We start from the raw sequence: 18429 nt of genomic DNA on the forward strand, positions 1-18429 counted from the left end.
TATTCTCTGGTGGAAATATTTTCTACCAATATAGTCTAATTTAAACCTGCAGTATCTTGGAAAATAATTCTAGAAGAATGAGTAAGTCTAAAAATTCAGAAACATTCTGAAAAAGTATGAAAAGGTTTATGTACTCTTTGTTTATGTAAAACTTTTAAGCAGTCTGAAATTTTAAGCAGACTGAATTTACACAAGCTTTTAGACTCTCCTAGAAGACTTTTCAGAATTAATTAGAGATTAAATTTGAAGTAATAAGTTAGAGTAATTCCAAGATTTCGAACTGTTCGCTCTTAAGAAAAACCAGATAATATATAGCGTGACGTAAACATGCAAACAAATAGACGAGTATCAAATTAATTTATAAAAGGAGCATCCAACCAATCAGCCAGTGACATATTGATCACAAATTAATGTCTACATAATCATTAATTTCCTCTGTACATTCAATATCAAGTTTGATTTTATGATTTTAAGTTAATATAAAAGTACATAAAATACAACAACAGAATGAATTACTAGAAATTTTTTATTTTAAATTTAATTTTTATTGTTTTATAATATTTTTTACATTATCTTACTAATAGCTTTGTATAAAAATACTTAAACGTCGTTAGGACGCAACGTAATTTATAAATATATTTTAACGCACAAATAAATGATTAGTTGCATCAAATAACTTACTCAAAGTCATGTTAAAAGTTAAATTCGAATCAACTTTCTCAATTTTTGGATCAATCATTCGCTCATAGGCCGTTATAATACTGAAATAGAAAAAATAAAAATAACATTTAAATAAACTTAAAATTTTAAAATACTTAACAATAATAAGCACCATTTTCACATTCCAAACCGTATTGTTCGGTTAACTAAAATTTTTAAATATTCGAAAAAATGTAAACCAAGAATTTCTCAAAACTCAGAATATAAAATATTTAATTCATAATACACTTGCTGTTAAAATTAGAAGATGATTTACCATGCCATACATGAGATATTAGCAATTAAAAGTGACGCAATTTGTACGTGTACATGGGAGAAGTGTATAAAAATACACAAATTTACAAATATTATATTTATTTACCAATGAATGACGTCCACCATCTCTATGAAAAACTAATATAATGTAGAATACTATATTTAGAAAATATATAAATAAAAATAAAAATTATTTACCATATAGTTTCGATAAAAAACTTAAATAAATAACTCGTTTTAGCGATAATTTTTGTGGAAAGCATATAAAAACTAATGGTAAAGGTATATGTCAAAGTATGTGTGTGTATACGTATAGAATTTATAATAGTGAGTAACTACAGTCTTTTGAAAATAATATATGGTATATGTATAATAGTCATAGCACAGTCAATGCACTGAATGATAGTATTAGTCCAAAACTTTTTGACTGGACGGTCGCGGAGGAACTACCTTAAAACAACTCAACTGATTTTTTCGTTGAATCAAAAGGCAAAACGTACCTACTTTATTATACATTTTAATGTGCTGTACTTTTTTATATGTGTATGGTTTGTGCGTATGGTTAACAGGATTGTAAACACACATTTCCGTTAAATATTATGTATCTATGGACGTTATAAACTAAAGTTCTTTTTTCTATCGCTATCGCTATTTAAAAACAATATATAATGTAGGATGGTACTTGGTGATGCCTCTAAGAACGATTGTGAAAAAGTGAGAACAAGTCAACTATGTTTACTTTTTACGAAAGTCTGCATTCGTTTTGATCAAAGATTCTTGATCGGTACAAGTTGGACGTCTTGATATTCTTTCTAAACGATTTTCTTCATTTACATCCAAGTATATAACCAGATCAGGTTTAAGTAAATCAGTTGGCCACTTATAAATCTCATCTTCGATTGGGGGCAATTCCATTTCTTTTCTATGCACTGCTTCTGCTAAAAAATAAGCTCCAGTAGAATGCCAATATCTAGATAGAAAAATATTTTTAAAAAATGCAAAAAATTTAAACTTTTATTTTATTACCTATCCAATATAACAGGAGATCGAGTTGTCATTACACGAATGTCTTCGGCAGCAATGTAATTTCCCAATGAATAAAATGCAGTACGGAGAATTGTATCTTCGAGTGAAGATCGTAAATGACCAATGGATTTGGGTGGTGTACATATTAATTCAGCTCCACGTTTTTTCGATAAAGCTCTTGATAGAGTAGTTTTTCCTATTTTTAACATAGTATTAGTTAAATAAGAATGCAAAATATTAAAATTAATTATACTAACCGCACCCATCTAAACCTTCGAAGACAATTAATGGAAATTTTTTTGATTCAGCAGCATTTCCTAGCTCCTTTTTTGATTGATATATGTTTAACAACTCAACAACATTTGAATTATCCTATATAAATAGCTTTTCAATGACTAGAAACTTTATTCCTCAAGATAAAATAAAAGGGTCGAAATTTTATAACTTACTTTGTGACAATTTAACACCTTCATTATGGATTCGAGCGATTTAAACAATATTGGATTATTTCCTTCCATAATGGTATTATAACAAAATGATCTTGCAAATAAATATTTTATTTTTGTTGTCTTGAGCATTTCTTATTTCACTTTTTGATAACTCTGCATTATTGTAATTACAAGTCGGTTGGGTTGAATTTGTCGTCATAGAGGACTTCATTGGGTTCTCAAGTTTCTAGCCCTTGCCTTAAAAAATGGGACACTATTACAGAACCCGGAGATATTTAATATTAAATTTAAAGTAAAATTAAATAACATTAAAATTTGTATCTAATAACAGCTAGTATAATTGGTTAGCAGCAGAGAATATTGTAGTCTCTGGTTAGCAATCACAAGATGATACTGTCGTGAGACGCTCGTCACACTCTAAAAAAAAGCTTTTTTGACATTCGCGGTCTAATTTATAATAATATTTTGAAATTGATTAAAACCAAAGAAATTAGTAAGTAAGTTTTCCATTGAAAATTGTTAGTAAGTTTTCCATTAAACAGTAGTTTGATGTGTCATATTTAGTTTGTTAATTTTTGCAAACTTTCCACAAATAAGTTAACCCTGCTTTAAAAGCGAAAATGTTTGTATTACATGCTCTTTATTTAAGTTTTAAAAATTTATAAATTCTGATGACTAAAATATAAAATAGCGCAAAATAAATTAGCCTTTAAATTAAATGTCTAAATAATTAAGCTTGAATGATCAAAACTTATATGAATCGTGATGGAACAAACCAATTTATACATACAAAATCCATAGTAGACCATGACGAAAGGTAGATTTTTGAAACAATCTTTTATGTTTTTTGTTTAAAAAAAAACTTGATTATTATTTTTATAATTAAGTTTATGAAAAATTGAAATTTTATATAGATATTTTGATGTTTGTTTAGTTTCCACCATATTAATTTTCATTTGTCATTTCATTTTAATCACTCGTGATAAGTAAAGATTAAAAGTAGCATAAGTACCTACACTCTCCTATATAGTTTTTCTATGCACTCTACGATTATAAACGACATTTTATATCCCAAATTACACATGATTGATATTAATTTTTGAGCTGATATCTGCGTATAGACCTACAATTTTTATACCATGCATATATGTAATATACAAGGTATACTAAGTTTAGTCCCAAGTTTGTAACGCTTAAAAATATTGATGCTACCAACAAAATTTTGGTATAGGTGTTCATAGAATCACCTAATTAGTCCATTTCCGGCTGTCCGTCCGTCTGTGGGCACGATAACTCAAAAACGAAAAAAGATATCAAGCTGAAATTTTTACAGCGTATACTCAGGACGTAAAAAGTGAGGTCGAGTTCGTAAATGAGCATCATAGGACAATTGGGTCTTGACCGATGGGTCCGTAGGACCCATCTTGTAAACCGTTAAAGATAGAACAAAAGTTTAAATGTAAAAAATATTCCTTATAAAAAAAACAACCAACTTTTTTTTGAAATATTTTTTCGTAAACATCACTGTTTACCCGTGAGGGCGCAAATTAGGCGTAAATTGTATAGTATGTAATATATAAATTGTATATGTATGTGCAATGTGATAAAGTAATCAACACTATTTATGCATGGTATTTCAACAATTAGCTCAGTCAGTTGTTTGTTTTTACTTGTTTTTCAATAAAATCAATCAACAAAAAATTACTTGTTTCTTGGTTTTCGTATAAAAGAAACAGTTAAATTCACTCAATTTTTCTGTAAAATATTTCTTTCCAGCTTATATTTCTAAGCTCATTTTTACAATATGACGCTTGATATATCACTTTGTTTTCTGCTTCAAAACACATAAACATGCAAAACAATAGACGAGTTTCAAATTAATTTATAAAAGTATCAAGTTTGATTTCCTGACTTTAAGTTAATATAAAGGTACAAAATACAACAACATAATGAAATACTAGAAATATTTTATTTTGAAATTAATGTTTTATAATATTTTTTTACATTATCTTACTAATAGCTTTGTATAAAAATATTTAAACGTCGTTAGGACGCAACGTAATTTATAAATATATTTTAACGCACAAATAAATGATTAGTTGCATCAAATAACTTACTCAAAGTCATATTAAAAGTTAAATTCGAATCAACTTTCTCAATTTTTGGATCAATCATTCGCTCATAGGCCGTTATAATACTGAAATTGAAAAAATTAAAATAACAATTAAATAAACTTAAAATTTTAAAATATTAAACAATAATAATGCCCTTTTTCACATTCTCAGTTAGATTGCAAACCGTATTCACCTGCAGTTTAATATTTATATATATAATATCTATCGTATGGACATAGCTTTAGGCTGGTAATCAAAGGTGATGCGTCTAATAGCGATTGTAAAAAACTGAGAAAGTGAGAACAAGTCAACTATGTTTACTTTTTACGAAAGTCTGCATTCGTTTTGATCAAAGATTCTTGATCGGTACAAGTTGGACGTCTTGATATTCTTTCTAAACGATTTTCTTCACTTACATCCAAGTATATAACCAGATCAGGTTTAAGTAAATCAGTTGGCCACTTATAAACCTCATCATCGATTGGGGGCAATTCAATTTCTTTGTTATGTACTGCTTGAGCTAATGCAAAAGCTCCAGTAGAATGCCAATATCTAGATAGAAAAATATTTAAAAAAATGCAAAAAAATTAAACTCTTATTTTCACCTATCCAACATAACAGGAGATCGAGCTGTAATTACACGAATCTCTTCGGCAGCAATGTAATTCCCCAATGAATAAAATGCAGTACGAAGAGTTGCATCATCGAATGAAGATCGTAAATGATCAATAGATTTGGGTGGAGTACACATTAATTCAGCTCCACGTTTTTTCGATAAAGCTCTTGATAGAGTAGTTTTTCCTATTTTTAACATAGTATTTGTTAAATAAGAATGTAGAATTGCGAAATTAATTATACTAACCGCACCCATCCAAGCCTTCGAGGACAATAAATGGGAATTTTTTGGATTCAGCAGCATTGCCTAGCTCCTTTTTTGATTGATATATGTTTAACAACTCGACAACATTTGAATTGTCCTGTAAAAATAGCTTTTCAATGACTAGAAATTCATTCTCCAAATAAAATAAAATGAAGTGTCCAAATTTTATCACTTACTTTGTGGCAATTTAACACATTCATTATGGATTCGAGCGATTTAAACAATATTGGATTATTTCCTTCCATAATGGTATTATAACAAAATGGCCTTGCAAATACTGAAACTAAAACAAAAATTTTTTTAGTAACCATAAAAATTAAACAAATTAAAAGGAAAATTTTGTAAGAAAGGAAATTTACAGAATTGTATGAAACACCGTCACTAACCTTCGCTCAAATAATCTGGACTAATGAAATTTCATTCTTTCAACGTGATGTCATTTTTTTTTAAGTCATCTAAGCATAAATAGTTCTGATACAATATTCCCCCTTTTATAAAATTTGTAAATATGTAAATGATCCAAAATTATAACATAAAAATAAATAAAATCCCTACAGTATTCGTGAAGATAACGAAAGTCGCTAGAATGTTTCAAACGCAAACTCTAGCTCAGCTGATTATAAAATAATAGGTTTGTTCTTATTGAAAAAAAAAAAAGTTTGTTTCACATTCGCGGTGTAATTTATAAATAATGTTTGAAATTTATTAAAACCAGAGAAATAAGTTCGTAAGTTTTCGATTAAAATTTATTCAAACAATAGTTTGATGTATCTTTATATTTACTTTGTTAATTTTTGCAAACTTTCCATAAATAACTTGACCCTGCTTTAAGAGCGAGAATGTTTATTCGACATGCTATGCTCTTTAATAAAGTTTTAAAAATGTACTAATGATGATGACTTCGCAAAATAAATTAGCCTGCATTAATTAAATGTTAAAATAATTAAGCTTGGATGATTAAAACTTATATGAATCGTGATGGAACAAACCAATTTATACATACAAAATCCATAGTAAACCATGATGAAATGTAGATTTTTTTAGAACAATCTTTTATGTTTTTTTGTTAAAAAAATAAGAAAAAAGTCCTAATTGTTATTTTTATAGTTTAGTGTTATGAAAAATCAAAAATATATTTAGATATCTTGATTTTTGTTTAGATTCCACCATATTAATTTTCATGTCAATTTCATTTTAATCACTCGTGATAAGTAAAGATCAAAAGTAACGTAAATACACTCCCCTACATAGTTTCCCTATGCAATCTACGATTTAAAAACGACATTTTATATCAAAAGTCACAAATAATTGATATTAATTATTTGCGATATCTGCATATTGACCTACAATCTTGGTTCAAGGTTTTCGTATAAAGGAAACAATTGAATTGACTCAATTTCAGTTTCTTATCTTATTTAAATTATTGAGACTCACTGGCTGCGTTTATAATGCGAAAACTAGTAACGCAAAATAAAATCATGTTATTTACGATTACCAAGGAGGAAAACTAAATATCATACTTTTTTCAGATTTTAATCACATTTTTCTTAGTTTTTCAGTTATAAATAACATTATCTGCTATGGATTCATTGACATTATATTACATAGATTGAGCATATCGCCTATCTTTCCGTACAGTGAGAGATGTGCTAACATGTGAGGTAATTGCTTGGGTCAGCTAGGGACATTTATCGGATGTGTTCCGTAATATACACCAGTATACTGGCCGGTGCTCATAACGTCAGAAATCGACGCCATATTGTACTGGTATACTACGCCATATTGTACGGGTAAAACGGGCATGATAGTGCACATGTGTTCACCGAGTGTCTGTGCAAGAAATTTATTTATTTATTGTTCATTAAGAAGGAATAATGGCCTCTGAAAAAGACTTACTCGTAAATGACGAACACAATAAGAATATATATTTAAGAATATATATACACGCACTGATTAGTATATTTCGAAACGATTCACCAGTATGGCGTCGGTTTATGGCATCGTTAGCACTGGCCAGTATACTGGTGAACATTAAGGAACATACCCGAAAGAATATAGGGACATTTATCAAAACAATACTACAATGACAAGTATGGCAACAACACTTTGTTTTGACATTTCTAGACGGCCGCCATGATGGATTTGACCTAAGCAATTACCTCATATGTTGGCACGCTTAAAATCGTTTGACGCTCATTCTTTGTAACTTACCACGCCATAGTCTAAAATTCTGTAAATCAAATTTAAAAAAAAAATAAATAAATAAATAAAACTTAAAAATAAACTTTATTGAGGAATTTTCTTATTTCAGTACATTGAATTTCTTGTAAAAATCATTTTATTTCATCAGGTAACACTTTATAAGGATTTAAGATTTTATTTGGATCCATTAAATTCTTCAATTGTTTCATTAACAAAAGTGCACTACGACTTTTCGAGTAATGTATCACATGTGCCTTCTTAAATCCTATACCATGCTCAGAACTTACACTACCCTTTAATTTGGATACGTACTCAAATACGTATGGCTCAACTAGTTCCATCACTTCATGTGAATATTGTTTTGTTGAAATATTTAAATGTAAATTTCCATCACCTAGATAATATAAGAAAACGTTGTAAAACTTTTTGAATATGCTGTTTTGAAAACAATGTGAATCGATAAAAATTAAACACAATCCAAATGTAAACAAGCCGATATTAGTTTTATCAAATATTAACTATATTAGCTTTTAAAATTTGTCCATGTCCTTGAGAATCAATATTTTTGGCAACAGCAAACGCCGACGCTTAACTAATCAAAGCGAGTTTTCAACATTTCATTTGGTAGAAGTGAATCCAGCTGATATATTCATGAAGCATGCATGTCTATCTAATCTAAAACTTAGTTTAGTATAAAAAAAATAAATAAGGCAAAATGAAACGTTGACGGATGTCGGACGCAAGTGCAATAAAAATTGTATACGACTTTAATTTTAGAAAAGCTTTGTTTCGCATGTTTTCGACATCTGACAGTATGACATATAGGCTTCATAAGATCATCCCTGGTTTAAATATTTTCTGCCAATAGTGTAATTTTATCTTGCAGTGTTCTGAAAAACAATTCTAGAAGAATGAGTAAGTATAAAAATTTCTAAGCAGTTTGAATTTAGCTAAAGTATAAGAGTTAAACTTTTTCAAGATTAAATTAGACTATTGCCGAAATTATTTCCACCAGGGATCGTTTCTGGAAACTCTTCCACTGATAAGTAAAAAAATTCATAATCCTACCTATATGGCCATATCCAATAACTCGAATAGCGAGACTGCCTAAACGTTTAGTCACATCAGGCACAATTGAATAGAAATGCTCTAAAGGTAAAGTAACATCGTATTTAAGTGTATAGCCATCTTTTAATATTCCATCGGTTATTCGTTCACGCAATTGCCATATCGTCTAAAAACATAAAAATTTTATGTTTAATCGACGTATTAATATTTTGGTTACAAACTCAGCCAGTCAAGGAAATATAAATTTATCGAATAACTAAAGGGAAATAGAAGTGCCACAGTCCCTGGATAACAACGAAAGCTGATGCAAAGGAGATTCTATACGCTTAAAAATACTTCGCCAGCTTAAAAATTACATTGGATTGAGGTATATTCCTGTCCTCGTAATCGTTCTGTATTTACAGGCCTAGCCATTGATATAAAGCTTGAATAGGAATAAAAATAGAAAGCATGCAAGTTTCTAATTTTTAAACAGTTTGATAAATGACAAAATGAGACATCCAATTCGAAAGTAAATAACGAGAAATGTATGACTTAGTAAATTAATTTTACGGAGACAAAATTATGTGTATCGATTACCAGTTATGGAGTAGAGTGAGCATTTCATTGAGCTTGAAAAACTAAGTCAAGTTTATTGTATGCGTAAGATGTGCGCAAATAAAAGTTATTTCTTGAGTTTCAAGCATGCTTCAAGCGAAAAATATTGAGTGTGTAAGCGCACATCTTACGCAGACAATAAACTTGACTTTGTTTTTTTTATTTATTTATTATATATTTACGCTCTTGAAGTAAAAGCAATTTTGAAATCGTTTTTTCATTTTTTCTTCATAACTTTCAACGGAAAGCGCAATTTGGCGTAGAGAAACTGTTTTTCAACAACTCATATCAACCTTATAAGTAATATTAATTTCATGGGTTTTTGGTAACTAAAATCCCCCAAATTTTCACGTCCATGGAGGTAAAGGATTTTAGCTAGGGAATTTAGGTTAACTGTTTAGTACATAAAATTTGCTCTTCATAAACATCGATTATTCTCACGGTTTACTCAAAATTTACGATTTTAATCTTTTGTGCCAGAATTTCGAAAAATTATTTACTTATTTTATTCAGTTTTTTTTTAGAGAAAAAAAGACTTAAATAACAGTAATTATTCACATCGGCGCTTTTTTTATGTTTTTGTGTGCGTGCAAAAAACAAACTCATCACATTCAATCAATATCGCGCTATCCGCTCTAAAGTTATGGAAGAAAAACGATTTCAAAATTGCAACTTAACTTCAAAATCGTATAGCGCCAAAAGGGAGCAAATTTTACTATGGCATGTACGGTAGAGCGTTTTAAAGACCTTTTAGAGATACCCTATAGAAATCACTGGAGAAAAATAAACACCAATTGATTAAGCTAAGACTCGCAAAAAAAAAAGTAATTCATAGCATGTTTACATTTAGATTGTTTAAATTTTTGTAATTTTTCAATATTTTGATGCAGTATACCTAAATGACCAAATCCAGAAACACGGGCATGTTTTCCAACATAATCACTAAGATCAGTCACCATTTCGTAGAATTTCGATAATGGCAATGAAAAATCATATGTGTACATGTACCCATCTTTTAACAAAGCTTCTGCAATTCTTTCTCTAATTTCCCACATTGCCTACATTAAGATGGTATATTAATAATATATCTTTCGCATTTAATTTGAATTTTCGAAAAATCGAAATACATAATTTATTTTTTTTTTATAATAGATGATTCTATCAAAACTCAACGAAAATTTTTATAAAAATCAAAATTTATAACTTTTTAGCTAATGTAAAACTTGCGATATCACCAATGTGAAATTAAAAAATTTTCAATTTTACCAACATCGCCGAGTTCTAATGTCTCCATAGTTGGGTAATTCCACCGGATTTTGATAATCAATTCGGAATATTTTGGAAGGAGGCTAATTTTTTTTATAGTTTTTTTTCGTTGTAAAAATACAGGAAAGGAGTTTTCCGGTTTCAGAACGATCTGCATGTCCTTCTGCCCGCGGTTTTGGGACAATTTGTCTGTACGTTGTTTTCTTTGGTGATGTTATCTTAAATATCTCTGCTTCTATTAATCGGATTCAGATGAATAAAAAAAAATTGTTTGTTATGAATTTTTGCATTGGCCTTGTTTGCTATTGAAACAAAAGAAACATATTTTAAAAAAATAGTTTTATCCCAAAATTTTCCGAATTGATTATCAAAATCCGGTAGATTTACCCAACTATCTAGATAAAATTTGAATTTTTAAAATTCGACCATAAATAAAAATTTTAGTAATAAAAAAAAATGATTTTGATGGTAATTTGGATAATAATTTTATTTTAGGAAATTATGGATAGAAAACAGTAATACTTAAGATGTGTACCTTTGAAGATGAATTTGTAATAACATAAAAACAAACACAATTGCCCAAATTATTTCCACAAGCAAACAAATTCGAAGACAACCAACATTTTTTTTGTTTTGTTTAAAAGGCTAACAACAGAGGGCTATACGAATAGTAAATTTAACATATTTCTATCGTTCCGATAACTATTTTGTAAGCCTTCCAAATATCCAACTCACACTTTTCCATCGATTAGTTATTGTCATTTTATGGAGTCCAATTATAAGTAAGTTTTAGATTTCTGTAGGAAAATTTTAAGTTTTAATGTTTTTAAAATAGCAAAATAAAAAATGTATAATTTTAATTCGTTTTGAAACATAATTATCTTTACAAAGCCATACAATACTCGAAAGTTAACTTTCAGGGTCGTATTTTTTTTCCAATGTTAAATTTTAGTAAATTTTATTAATCGAAGCATGCATTATTATTTTATGAAATCAATATATGTGAATATTAGTTTATGGAAGTTAGTACGAAGTTAAAAATTTACACATTAATAATCTTTTTCATCCTAGATAAAATGCAAAAACACAGATCGGAACAATATGTGATCCAGGTTTATATCCGGTGAATATCAAGCATCATCCAGCGGAAGGGCGGAGGATTCAAACTTTTGTTCATCATGTTATAAAGTCAATAAAAATAAGACACGCTCTTTTCGAGTAAAAGGGCATGTCAAAATGTGATTCCTAGTCACTATTTTTCAATAAGTTAACTCTTTGAAGTACAGAAAAAACTTTTCTAAAACTCTGTACGAATCGACCTCTTCAAAGCGATATATATTGAGACATTGTCGATCTAACGTATGTTTTGAGACGACGTAAAGTTGGAAAGGGCATCCATTCGTCGCTGAATGCTTCGAGTGCATTTTTGTCAACCTATCCGGCAATGCGTTTTCGCCAAAGTTTAATTTTTAATCCAAATATCGGAAATCATAGTGCAAAATTGAAGGAGTCAATCAAAATTTGATGAGTCGTATTCATCGCAGATTTCGCTCACAGTTTTGAATTTTTTTCTGAATTCGTTGACTCAGATAAAAAGTGTATAGAATAGTCCAAAATATAAAGTTTTCACATGAAATTTTTGACCGACACCACAAAATAATCTTGTGGTGTCGGCCAAATGTAATTATTTTCGGCAAAAACGAGTTTTCGGCGAAAATTCACATTTTTGTTTTCCAAATGCTTATATCTCGAAAACGATGACGTTAGGTAAAAAATGTCAGGAATAAAGAAATGCTGAGAATTGTCCAAAATATGAAATCTAATGGTTTTTATTAATGTTAAATAAAGAGAATGTGATGTCCGGAAGTAGGGTACTTCTGCCCCACCGTATGGAGGTAAATCGAAACCTGACGAGGAGTTAATTTCTTGGTTAGACTGTTTTTTCGATTTTATTTCCTCGAATAACTAAGAAATTTGTTCTAGAACATCGACTGTAGAAGTCTTTCACTGTTGAGAGAAATTTTATCAGTGATAAGTTATACAAAAATTCAGAAACTTACATGAACTTTTCCAGGTTCATTTGTAACTATTCCATTAGTAATATTACCCTTTTCCAAAGCTGTTTCAATAAATTTATTTAATTTCTCCTCATCATGATTCATATTACTGCCTGATGTTTCAATTAGCATATAGAATGGTGAACTTTCATTTAATGGATTACGTAATTTTAGATTTTCTTCCACCACGGCTAATGATTGTTGATCCATCATTTCACATGACGATAAAATTTCACCTAAGTCTTGTTTAGCTTGTTTAAAAGTTTTCAATATATCTTCAAATGAATTCAATGCTAAACGAATAAATTTCGGTCAAAATTTTAAAATTAGGAAGAATTTTTGTTAAAAAAGGAATTGACCGCTTACATAAAAATGCCACATTTATTGCCCGAGGTTTAATTGGACAATTTATTGCTACTTTCGTAACAAGACCTAATGTTCCTTCGGATCCAATAAATAAATGTTTTAAATGATATCCAGTGTTATCTTTTTTTAAAGTACTTAAACAATCTACAATTTCTCCATTGGCCAAAACCTAAAATTTTATAAAGTTTTATCAAAGGTTCGAATTGTACAATCCAGAGGCGGATTATCCATACAGGCGCGATAATACAAAGGGGTTCGCGCGCGGTAGGTTTGAAACAAGTATAAAACTAATTGTGTAGGTATGGAAGTCTAATTCAAATAAGTGACAGGCTTTTGTCCTAAATTTAAAAATTGATTTATACGTTACATTAGAATCTTTTTTACGCTTAAAAAGTATTATTTAAAAAAAAAAAAAAAAAAACACTATTTACATTTTCAAAAATCAATTCAAATTTACTTCGAAAACAATGTTTAATGTCATGGCGTCTTGAATGACATCACGACTTGGCATAAAAACATTTTCGTATATGGAAGTTTAAGCAGTTGTAATCAACTAACCTGCTTCGTTCTATTAAAATATAATCTTGTTTACATAGCGTTTCTTATGGCGTGACGTAATACTTTCAATACTTTCTGATTTCTCTTCTTCAAAAGAGGCGAGAATGGTACAGCAATTTTTACAGAAAATTTTCGTTTCTAAGCAATTTGAGGAATTTGAACACTAAAGAAGTTCTAAATAGAGCAACTATGTTAGTAACGAAATATTCTGGTGATTTATAAAATTGCTTTTTTGGAAAATGTATTATTCTACATTCTTATTTAACAACGATATCTCGGGCTGGAGAACTGTCCCGAACAACCAACACGATTTTACAGGTTCTAAGAAATAAAGAACTTGAAACTAAAGAACTAAAAAAAGGTCTTTTTATTACGGGAGGCGCCAATTTTTTAAACTGTCTACGAAGGCAAAACATTTTTTAATCCGCCTCTGGTGTAATCATATTGAATACATACTGCTTCAACTCCCAAAACAGTACCATGAAGATTTCCATATCGTAACAATCGTAAGCCCCCTGCATTTGTCGACACATTACCACCAATATTACATGAACCTTTTGCACCCAAATCAATTGGCATCATAAAGCCTTTCTCATTTAAATATGAATCTAACACTTCTAATATGCATCCCGCTTGACAGACCAGAATACCTATTAAACGTTTTTCTTAGTACAGTCAATAAAAGCACATCACTTCACCTAGCCTCACGGAAGTAAGACCTCTTTAGCCCATTTGGCTGTTTGATTAAATAAATCAATATGATAATAAAAATTTTTGGACCAAAAGTCACGAAAAGATTTCGTTCATTTAACTAATACAGCCCCGTAAACTTTTTCGAGTAAGAGAACATTTTATAATGTCAAAATGTGATATCCAGTCACTATTTTTCAATGAGTTAACTTGCGAAGTACAGAAAAAAACTTTTTAAGCGATCTTCAGACATTGTCGATCTCTCTCTGTAAACGTATCAAAAAAAATCGATGTACGATAGATTGTGATCCGAAAATAATATTCAACTGAATCAGTCTGTAAATTCGAACGTTGAGTTTGTTTTGGCGCGAGCCTTGGCTTGCGTAATTCTATGTCGTATTCAACGCAGATATCACTCACAGTTTTGAAATTTTTTCTTAACTCTTCTCTAGCCTTTCCTCTTCTTTCAATCATTTCAATCAAAATCTGTTTCACATCAGTCAATTCGATAGACAAGATTCTGGTTTTCTGTTTGAATTTTTCGACTCAAAGACAAAGTCAAAGAATGTACAAGTAAAAATGGCATACAGAAAAAATCGAAAAAAAATTCCAAACGTCTTTTTGTTTCGAAGTTTAATAAAACTCAGTATTAAGTGTAATTTTGATCCAGAGAATAAAAAAAAAAAAAAAAGATTCATTTCAAGATTAATCAATAATTTTCTATGGTATCGCGCGAAATCCTATATTTTGGAAAGATTTTCGACGATATCTCAAAAACTATTCAAGGTTATCGAGTCATTTTTCCCATAATGAGAAATAAAACTTCAAACAGACACGTCCCTAAAGAAGTTTCACATCAGATATCAGAAGAGAAATTCAATTTTACCTGAGTTTTCATCAAAACTAATAATATTATTCATTAACGTTGTAGAAATAACAATTTCATCATGCACAGGTACGGATCCACCTACAAGACCAGTATTTCCACCTTGAGGGCATACTGCAAGACGTTCTTTATTACAAAATTCTAAAATCTTAGATACTTCTTCAGTTGTTCGAACTTTTAACACTAATTTGCTATAACCTATAATTGAAAATCAATTAAAAAATATATTTTAAAATAATACGATATCGGTTGGTTACCTCTGCAGTTTTTGATCCAATCGACATTGTAACTTTGTACTTCATCTTCGTCAGTTAACACACGAGTTTCTCCTAATAACTGTGTAAAATATTTTATATGATCATCATTTAATTGACTGTAATCGCCTCTTTTCACCCCATATCTATCCTGAAACCAATAAAGGATTTTTCAAATTGAAAATTAGTCGCATCAATTAATGTTTTTATTTGAAAGTCCTCAATAGTAGCTACAATTTTGATGATTTAAAAAAAAAAATGTTTCTTTTTGTATATTATTTAAAATCAGAAACCTTTCGGAGAGGGGGGAAAGGCAATGTCTCGACTGAAAGGCTAATGACAGAAGATTGAAATTTCGAGAGGATGATTGATTTTATACTGTAGGTGCCATTTAAGAAAGGATTTTTCGAAATTCATCCCCTAAAGATGTGAAATAGAGGATGAAAATTCGTATGAAAATATATACATATCGTCATTTTTGAGTTCACTAGTTAACCGATTATAAAAATTCCTTCACTTAAAGAATGCTACATCATCGCCAATGAACATGGGTATATTATTCTCAAAAAAGTTAGGGCTCGCACCAAAAGTTAATCAGACATCAGTTTGGATGATAAATACTTAGTTTTCCGATTTTGTGCCAAAAAGTGGAATTTCGGGACAAAAATGGCTCGATTTTTGGAATACGGGACATAATTCATGTAATCTGATATCGGATTCATATTCAGCGAACAAAAATGCCTACCAGATGACAAATTTAAGCCAAAATAAGCCTTTCAAAAAAATTTGGACTACATATGCCTTCAAGCTGTGGCCCTATGCTTCTTTATGACTAGGCTAAGTTTGCTGATTGTTCCTTGGGGTCCTATAAACACTTTACAAAAAGTTTCATTAAAATCGGAGCTGTTTCCCCACCTATCCACTTTCAACACTTCTTTCCGGCTTATTCATTGTATGTTAAATTCTCTAATCGAACTAAATTTATTTTTTTTAAATACCTTCGTTAATTCTGGTAACGATGGATCGCTAGAATAAAATGCTTTTTGTTTATATTGTGGAAGATAAGTTGTTGGCGCTGTTAGTAAAACAATCGATGGTGATGAAACAGTTGAAAAATTTGAAGTACATCCGGTGGAAGAAAGAAAATTGACAGGTGCTTGATAAGCCAAACGTCGATTAGAATGTATACTTCGAAACATTTTGTAGATCCTAAAATTGAAATGAAAGTTGGATTTCATTTACGTTACCTAATGAATACAAAAAAATTTTGGAAACTTACATAAAGGAAAAGTACGAAATCTCGATAAAATTAAAATCTCATATCTTATAAATTTTAAAACGGGATTATAAAATGAAAATACTTAACATTTATTTACATATTTTGCTAATCTATCAAATTAAATTATCATTAGTAGTTAGTACCTACGATATTTAAATCGCAAACATATTTTGATTGCTTGCAAATTTTTGGAGAGTAAATAAATGGTTATTAATAATTAAACAAAGTTAATAAAAAAATATCTTTGTAAAGGAAGGATTATCCCGAATTTTCAAAATATTGACGTTACTACTTGTTTAAAATACGCTAAACATTTTTAACCTTAAATTGTAAGTTAAATGTCAAAAAATTGTTCCGCTTCCAAATCATCTTATGAAAGATAATATACGGAAAATTTGAGAAAAAGAAAGGTTTTTATTTTTAAATTATAACATATTTCAATTTTGAGTGTTTAGATCAAAGATAATCTGTCTAAAATATTCATAATTGGATGGCTTAATAATTTTTCGGAGAATTATAAATCGTTGAGTTATTTATTGAGTAGGTATGAAACTACGAGATTCAATTCATTGATATTTTTTTAAAGGAAAATATTTCTGATAAATTAAAGAAATTTTCCCTATATGTCTGTCTAGAGTATCAAAATTTAAAGATTTACTATTACGAATAATTTACTTACTTATTATTACTGTAAAAAGTAACGTCTACATAAATGAATATTTATATCGTTTTTATTGTACGGAGCAACGAAATTTTGAAAAACTATTTTAATAGAATTCAATCAAAATTATATTATAGAAAAATATACACACAAAAAGTGGAACTATGAATCCTCCCCTCAGCTTTTCTAAACAATTACTGTTCATGAATTATAATTTGTATCTTGGAATTTTACTTTGAAAAGCGATAACAACTCAAATTCAAATACAAAAATTTTTATTATCTTATTATTTACATTTTTTAATTAAGGGAGTTCTGATTATTTACAAACTCAACTTAAGGAATTTTTTGCCTTTTCTTTCAATGTAGCGATGATAAAAATAAAATTATATAATTTGTATTTTGACAAATTCTTATCGAAAAGATTATTTGTGATTTTCAAGGTATTTTTTGTACAAATATAGATAGACAGTGTCCCTAATTATTATATAAACTAATGTAAATTCACCACAATCCCACAAGAGAAAGAGAAGTTATCGAATAGTTCAAAAGTTTAAAAACTATTTCCTTGAAAATCTGCTTGACAAGCGGCTTTTTCTCTGTGGGAATGTGTCAAGCACAATGCTTATGAGACATTGAAACCGAATATGCCTAAATATCAATTAAAATGATTAGGAAATTTTATATATATTTAAGTCAGGCCAAGATCGAACTTAGAGAAAGTAGAGGTAAAGGGGCACAATCTCTTATGGCTCAAAAGTATTCAAAAATAAAGTGGTTAGAATGGCGCTAATGTAGCAAAAGGTGTTTGATGTGAAATTCTCTACCCTTCTCTAACAACTTGTGTAGATATTTATTTATCTGACTCTTATTATTTTGAGCACTTCTTTTAAAACCTACACTTTTGCTACAGCAGCGCCATCCTTATTTGCTGCTTTTTCGATGGACACTTAAAAACAACATGGCCGACTTTTTTTTTTGGTATGTTCCGTAATATTCACCAGTATACTGGCCAGTGCTAATGACGGCATAAACCGACGCCATACTGGTGAATCGATCCGAAATATACTGGCCAGTGCGTATATATATATTCTTATTGTAT

The 18429-nt window shown here is 29.5% G+C and overlaps 3 protein-coding genes across 13 annotated transcripts; all 3 read right to left on the reverse strand.

Annotated features, from left to right (window-relative positions):
* Positions 1–589: 589 nt before the first annotated feature.
* LOC123293851 (UMP-CMP kinase 2, mitochondrial-like) lies at positions 590–3483 on the reverse strand. Of its 3 annotated transcripts, none has more exons than XM_044874808.1 (6): positions 3467–3483; positions 2451–2687; positions 2259–2373; positions 2002–2197; positions 1715–1945; positions 590–761 (listed from the first exon to the last, which is right to left on the reverse strand). In XM_044874808.1, the coding sequence occupies exons 2-6, from the start codon at positions 2577–2579 to the stop codon at positions 641–643; spliced, it is 792 nt and encodes a 263-aa protein (XP_044730743.1). In that variant the 5' UTR covers positions 2580–2687; positions 3467–3483; the 3' UTR covers positions 590–640. The 3 variants fall into 3 exon arrangements, with proteins under 3 accessions (XP_044730743.1, XP_044730742.1, XP_044730741.1); XM_044874807.1 differs by having other exon boundaries at positions 3463–3479; XM_044874806.1 differs by lacking the exon at positions 3467–3483 and adding an exon at positions 3241–3335.
* A 1003-nt stretch (positions 3484–4486) lies between these two features.
* LOC123293849 (UMP-CMP kinase 2, mitochondrial-like) lies at positions 4487–6499 on the reverse strand. 7 transcript variants are annotated; one of them, XM_044874801.1, is made up of 6 exons: positions 6448–6499; positions 5621–5727; positions 5427–5541; positions 5170–5365; positions 4886–5116; positions 4487–4647 (listed from the first exon to the last, which is right to left on the reverse strand). In XM_044874801.1, the coding sequence occupies exons 1-6, from the start codon at positions 6464–6466 to the stop codon at positions 4527–4529; spliced, it is 789 nt and encodes a 262-aa protein (XP_044730736.1). In that variant the 5' UTR covers positions 6467–6499; the 3' UTR covers positions 4487–4526. The 7 variants fall into 7 exon arrangements, with proteins under 7 accessions (XP_044730736.1, XP_044730734.1, XP_044730735.1 ...); XM_044874799.1 differs by having other exon boundaries at positions 5427–5553; XM_044874800.1 differs by having other exon boundaries at positions 5427–5553; positions 5621–5721; positions 6448–6496.
* Positions 6500–7711: 1212 nt separating this feature from the next.
* Positions 7712–17530, reverse strand: LOC123293843 (D-2-hydroxyglutarate dehydrogenase, mitochondrial). 3 transcript variants are annotated; one of them, XM_044874792.1, is made up of 9 exons: positions 17347–17530; positions 16387–16597; positions 15392–15539; positions 15135–15332; positions 14015–14208; positions 13001–13169; positions 12638–12927; positions 8715–8880; positions 7712–8040 (listed from the first exon to the last, which is right to left on the reverse strand). In XM_044874792.1, the coding sequence occupies exons 2-9, from the start codon at positions 16585–16587 to the stop codon at positions 7778–7780; spliced, it is 1629 nt and encodes a 542-aa protein (XP_044730727.1). In that variant the 5' UTR covers positions 16588–16597; positions 17347–17530; the 3' UTR covers positions 7712–7777. The 3 variants fall into 3 exon arrangements, with proteins under 3 accessions (XP_044730727.1, XP_044730726.1, XP_044730725.1); XM_044874791.1 differs by lacking the exon at positions 17347–17530 and adding an exon at positions 16668–16687; XM_044874790.1 differs by lacking the exons at positions 8715–8880; positions 17347–17530 and adding an exon at positions 10207–10369 and having other exon boundaries at positions 16387–16614.
* Between the last annotated feature and the right edge of the window lie 899 nt (positions 17531–18429).

The sequence above is a fragment of the Chrysoperla carnea genome, chromosome 2 (assembly GCF_905475395.1).
Source record: "Chrysoperla carnea chromosome 2, inChrCarn1.1, whole genome shotgun sequence".
NCBI lineage: Eukaryota > Metazoa > Arthropoda > Insecta > Neuroptera > Chrysopidae > Chrysoperla > Chrysoperla carnea.

Excerpts from the sequence above, each read along its gene's own strand:
- LOC123293843 (XM_044874791.1), bottom strand. Across the intron at positions 14,209-15,134 it reads TAGTTTTGATGAAAACTCAG|GTATTCTGGTCTGTCAAGCG; the intron begins GTAAAATTGAAT and ends AACGTTTAATAG. Across the intron at positions 8,041-8,714 it reads TATTGGATATGGCCATATAG|GTGATGGAAATTTACATTTA; the intron begins GTAGGATTATGA and ends TATATTATCTAG.
- LOC123293849 (XM_044874799.1), bottom strand. Across the intron at positions 5,117-5,169 it reads TCTCCTGTTATGTTGGATAG|ATATTGGCATTCTACTGGAG; the intron begins GTGAAAATAAGA and ends TTTTCTATCTAG. Across the intron at positions 4,648-4,885 it reads AATGCAGACTTTCGTAAAAA|TATTATAACGGCCTATGAGC; the intron begins GTAAACATAGTT and ends TTTCAATTTCAG.
- LOC123293851 (XM_044874808.1), bottom strand. The coding sequence starts at position 2,579 with ATGCTCAAGACAACAAAAATAAAATATTTATTTGCAAGATCATTTTGT. Across the intron at positions 2,198-2,258 it reads CGAAGGTTTAGATGGGTGCG|GAAAAACTACTCTATCAAGA; the intron begins GTTAGTATAATT and ends TGTTAAAAATAG. Across the intron at positions 762-1,714 it reads AATGCAGACTTTCGTAAAAA|TATTATAACGGCCTATGAGC; the intron begins GTAAACATAGTT and ends TTTCTATTTCAG.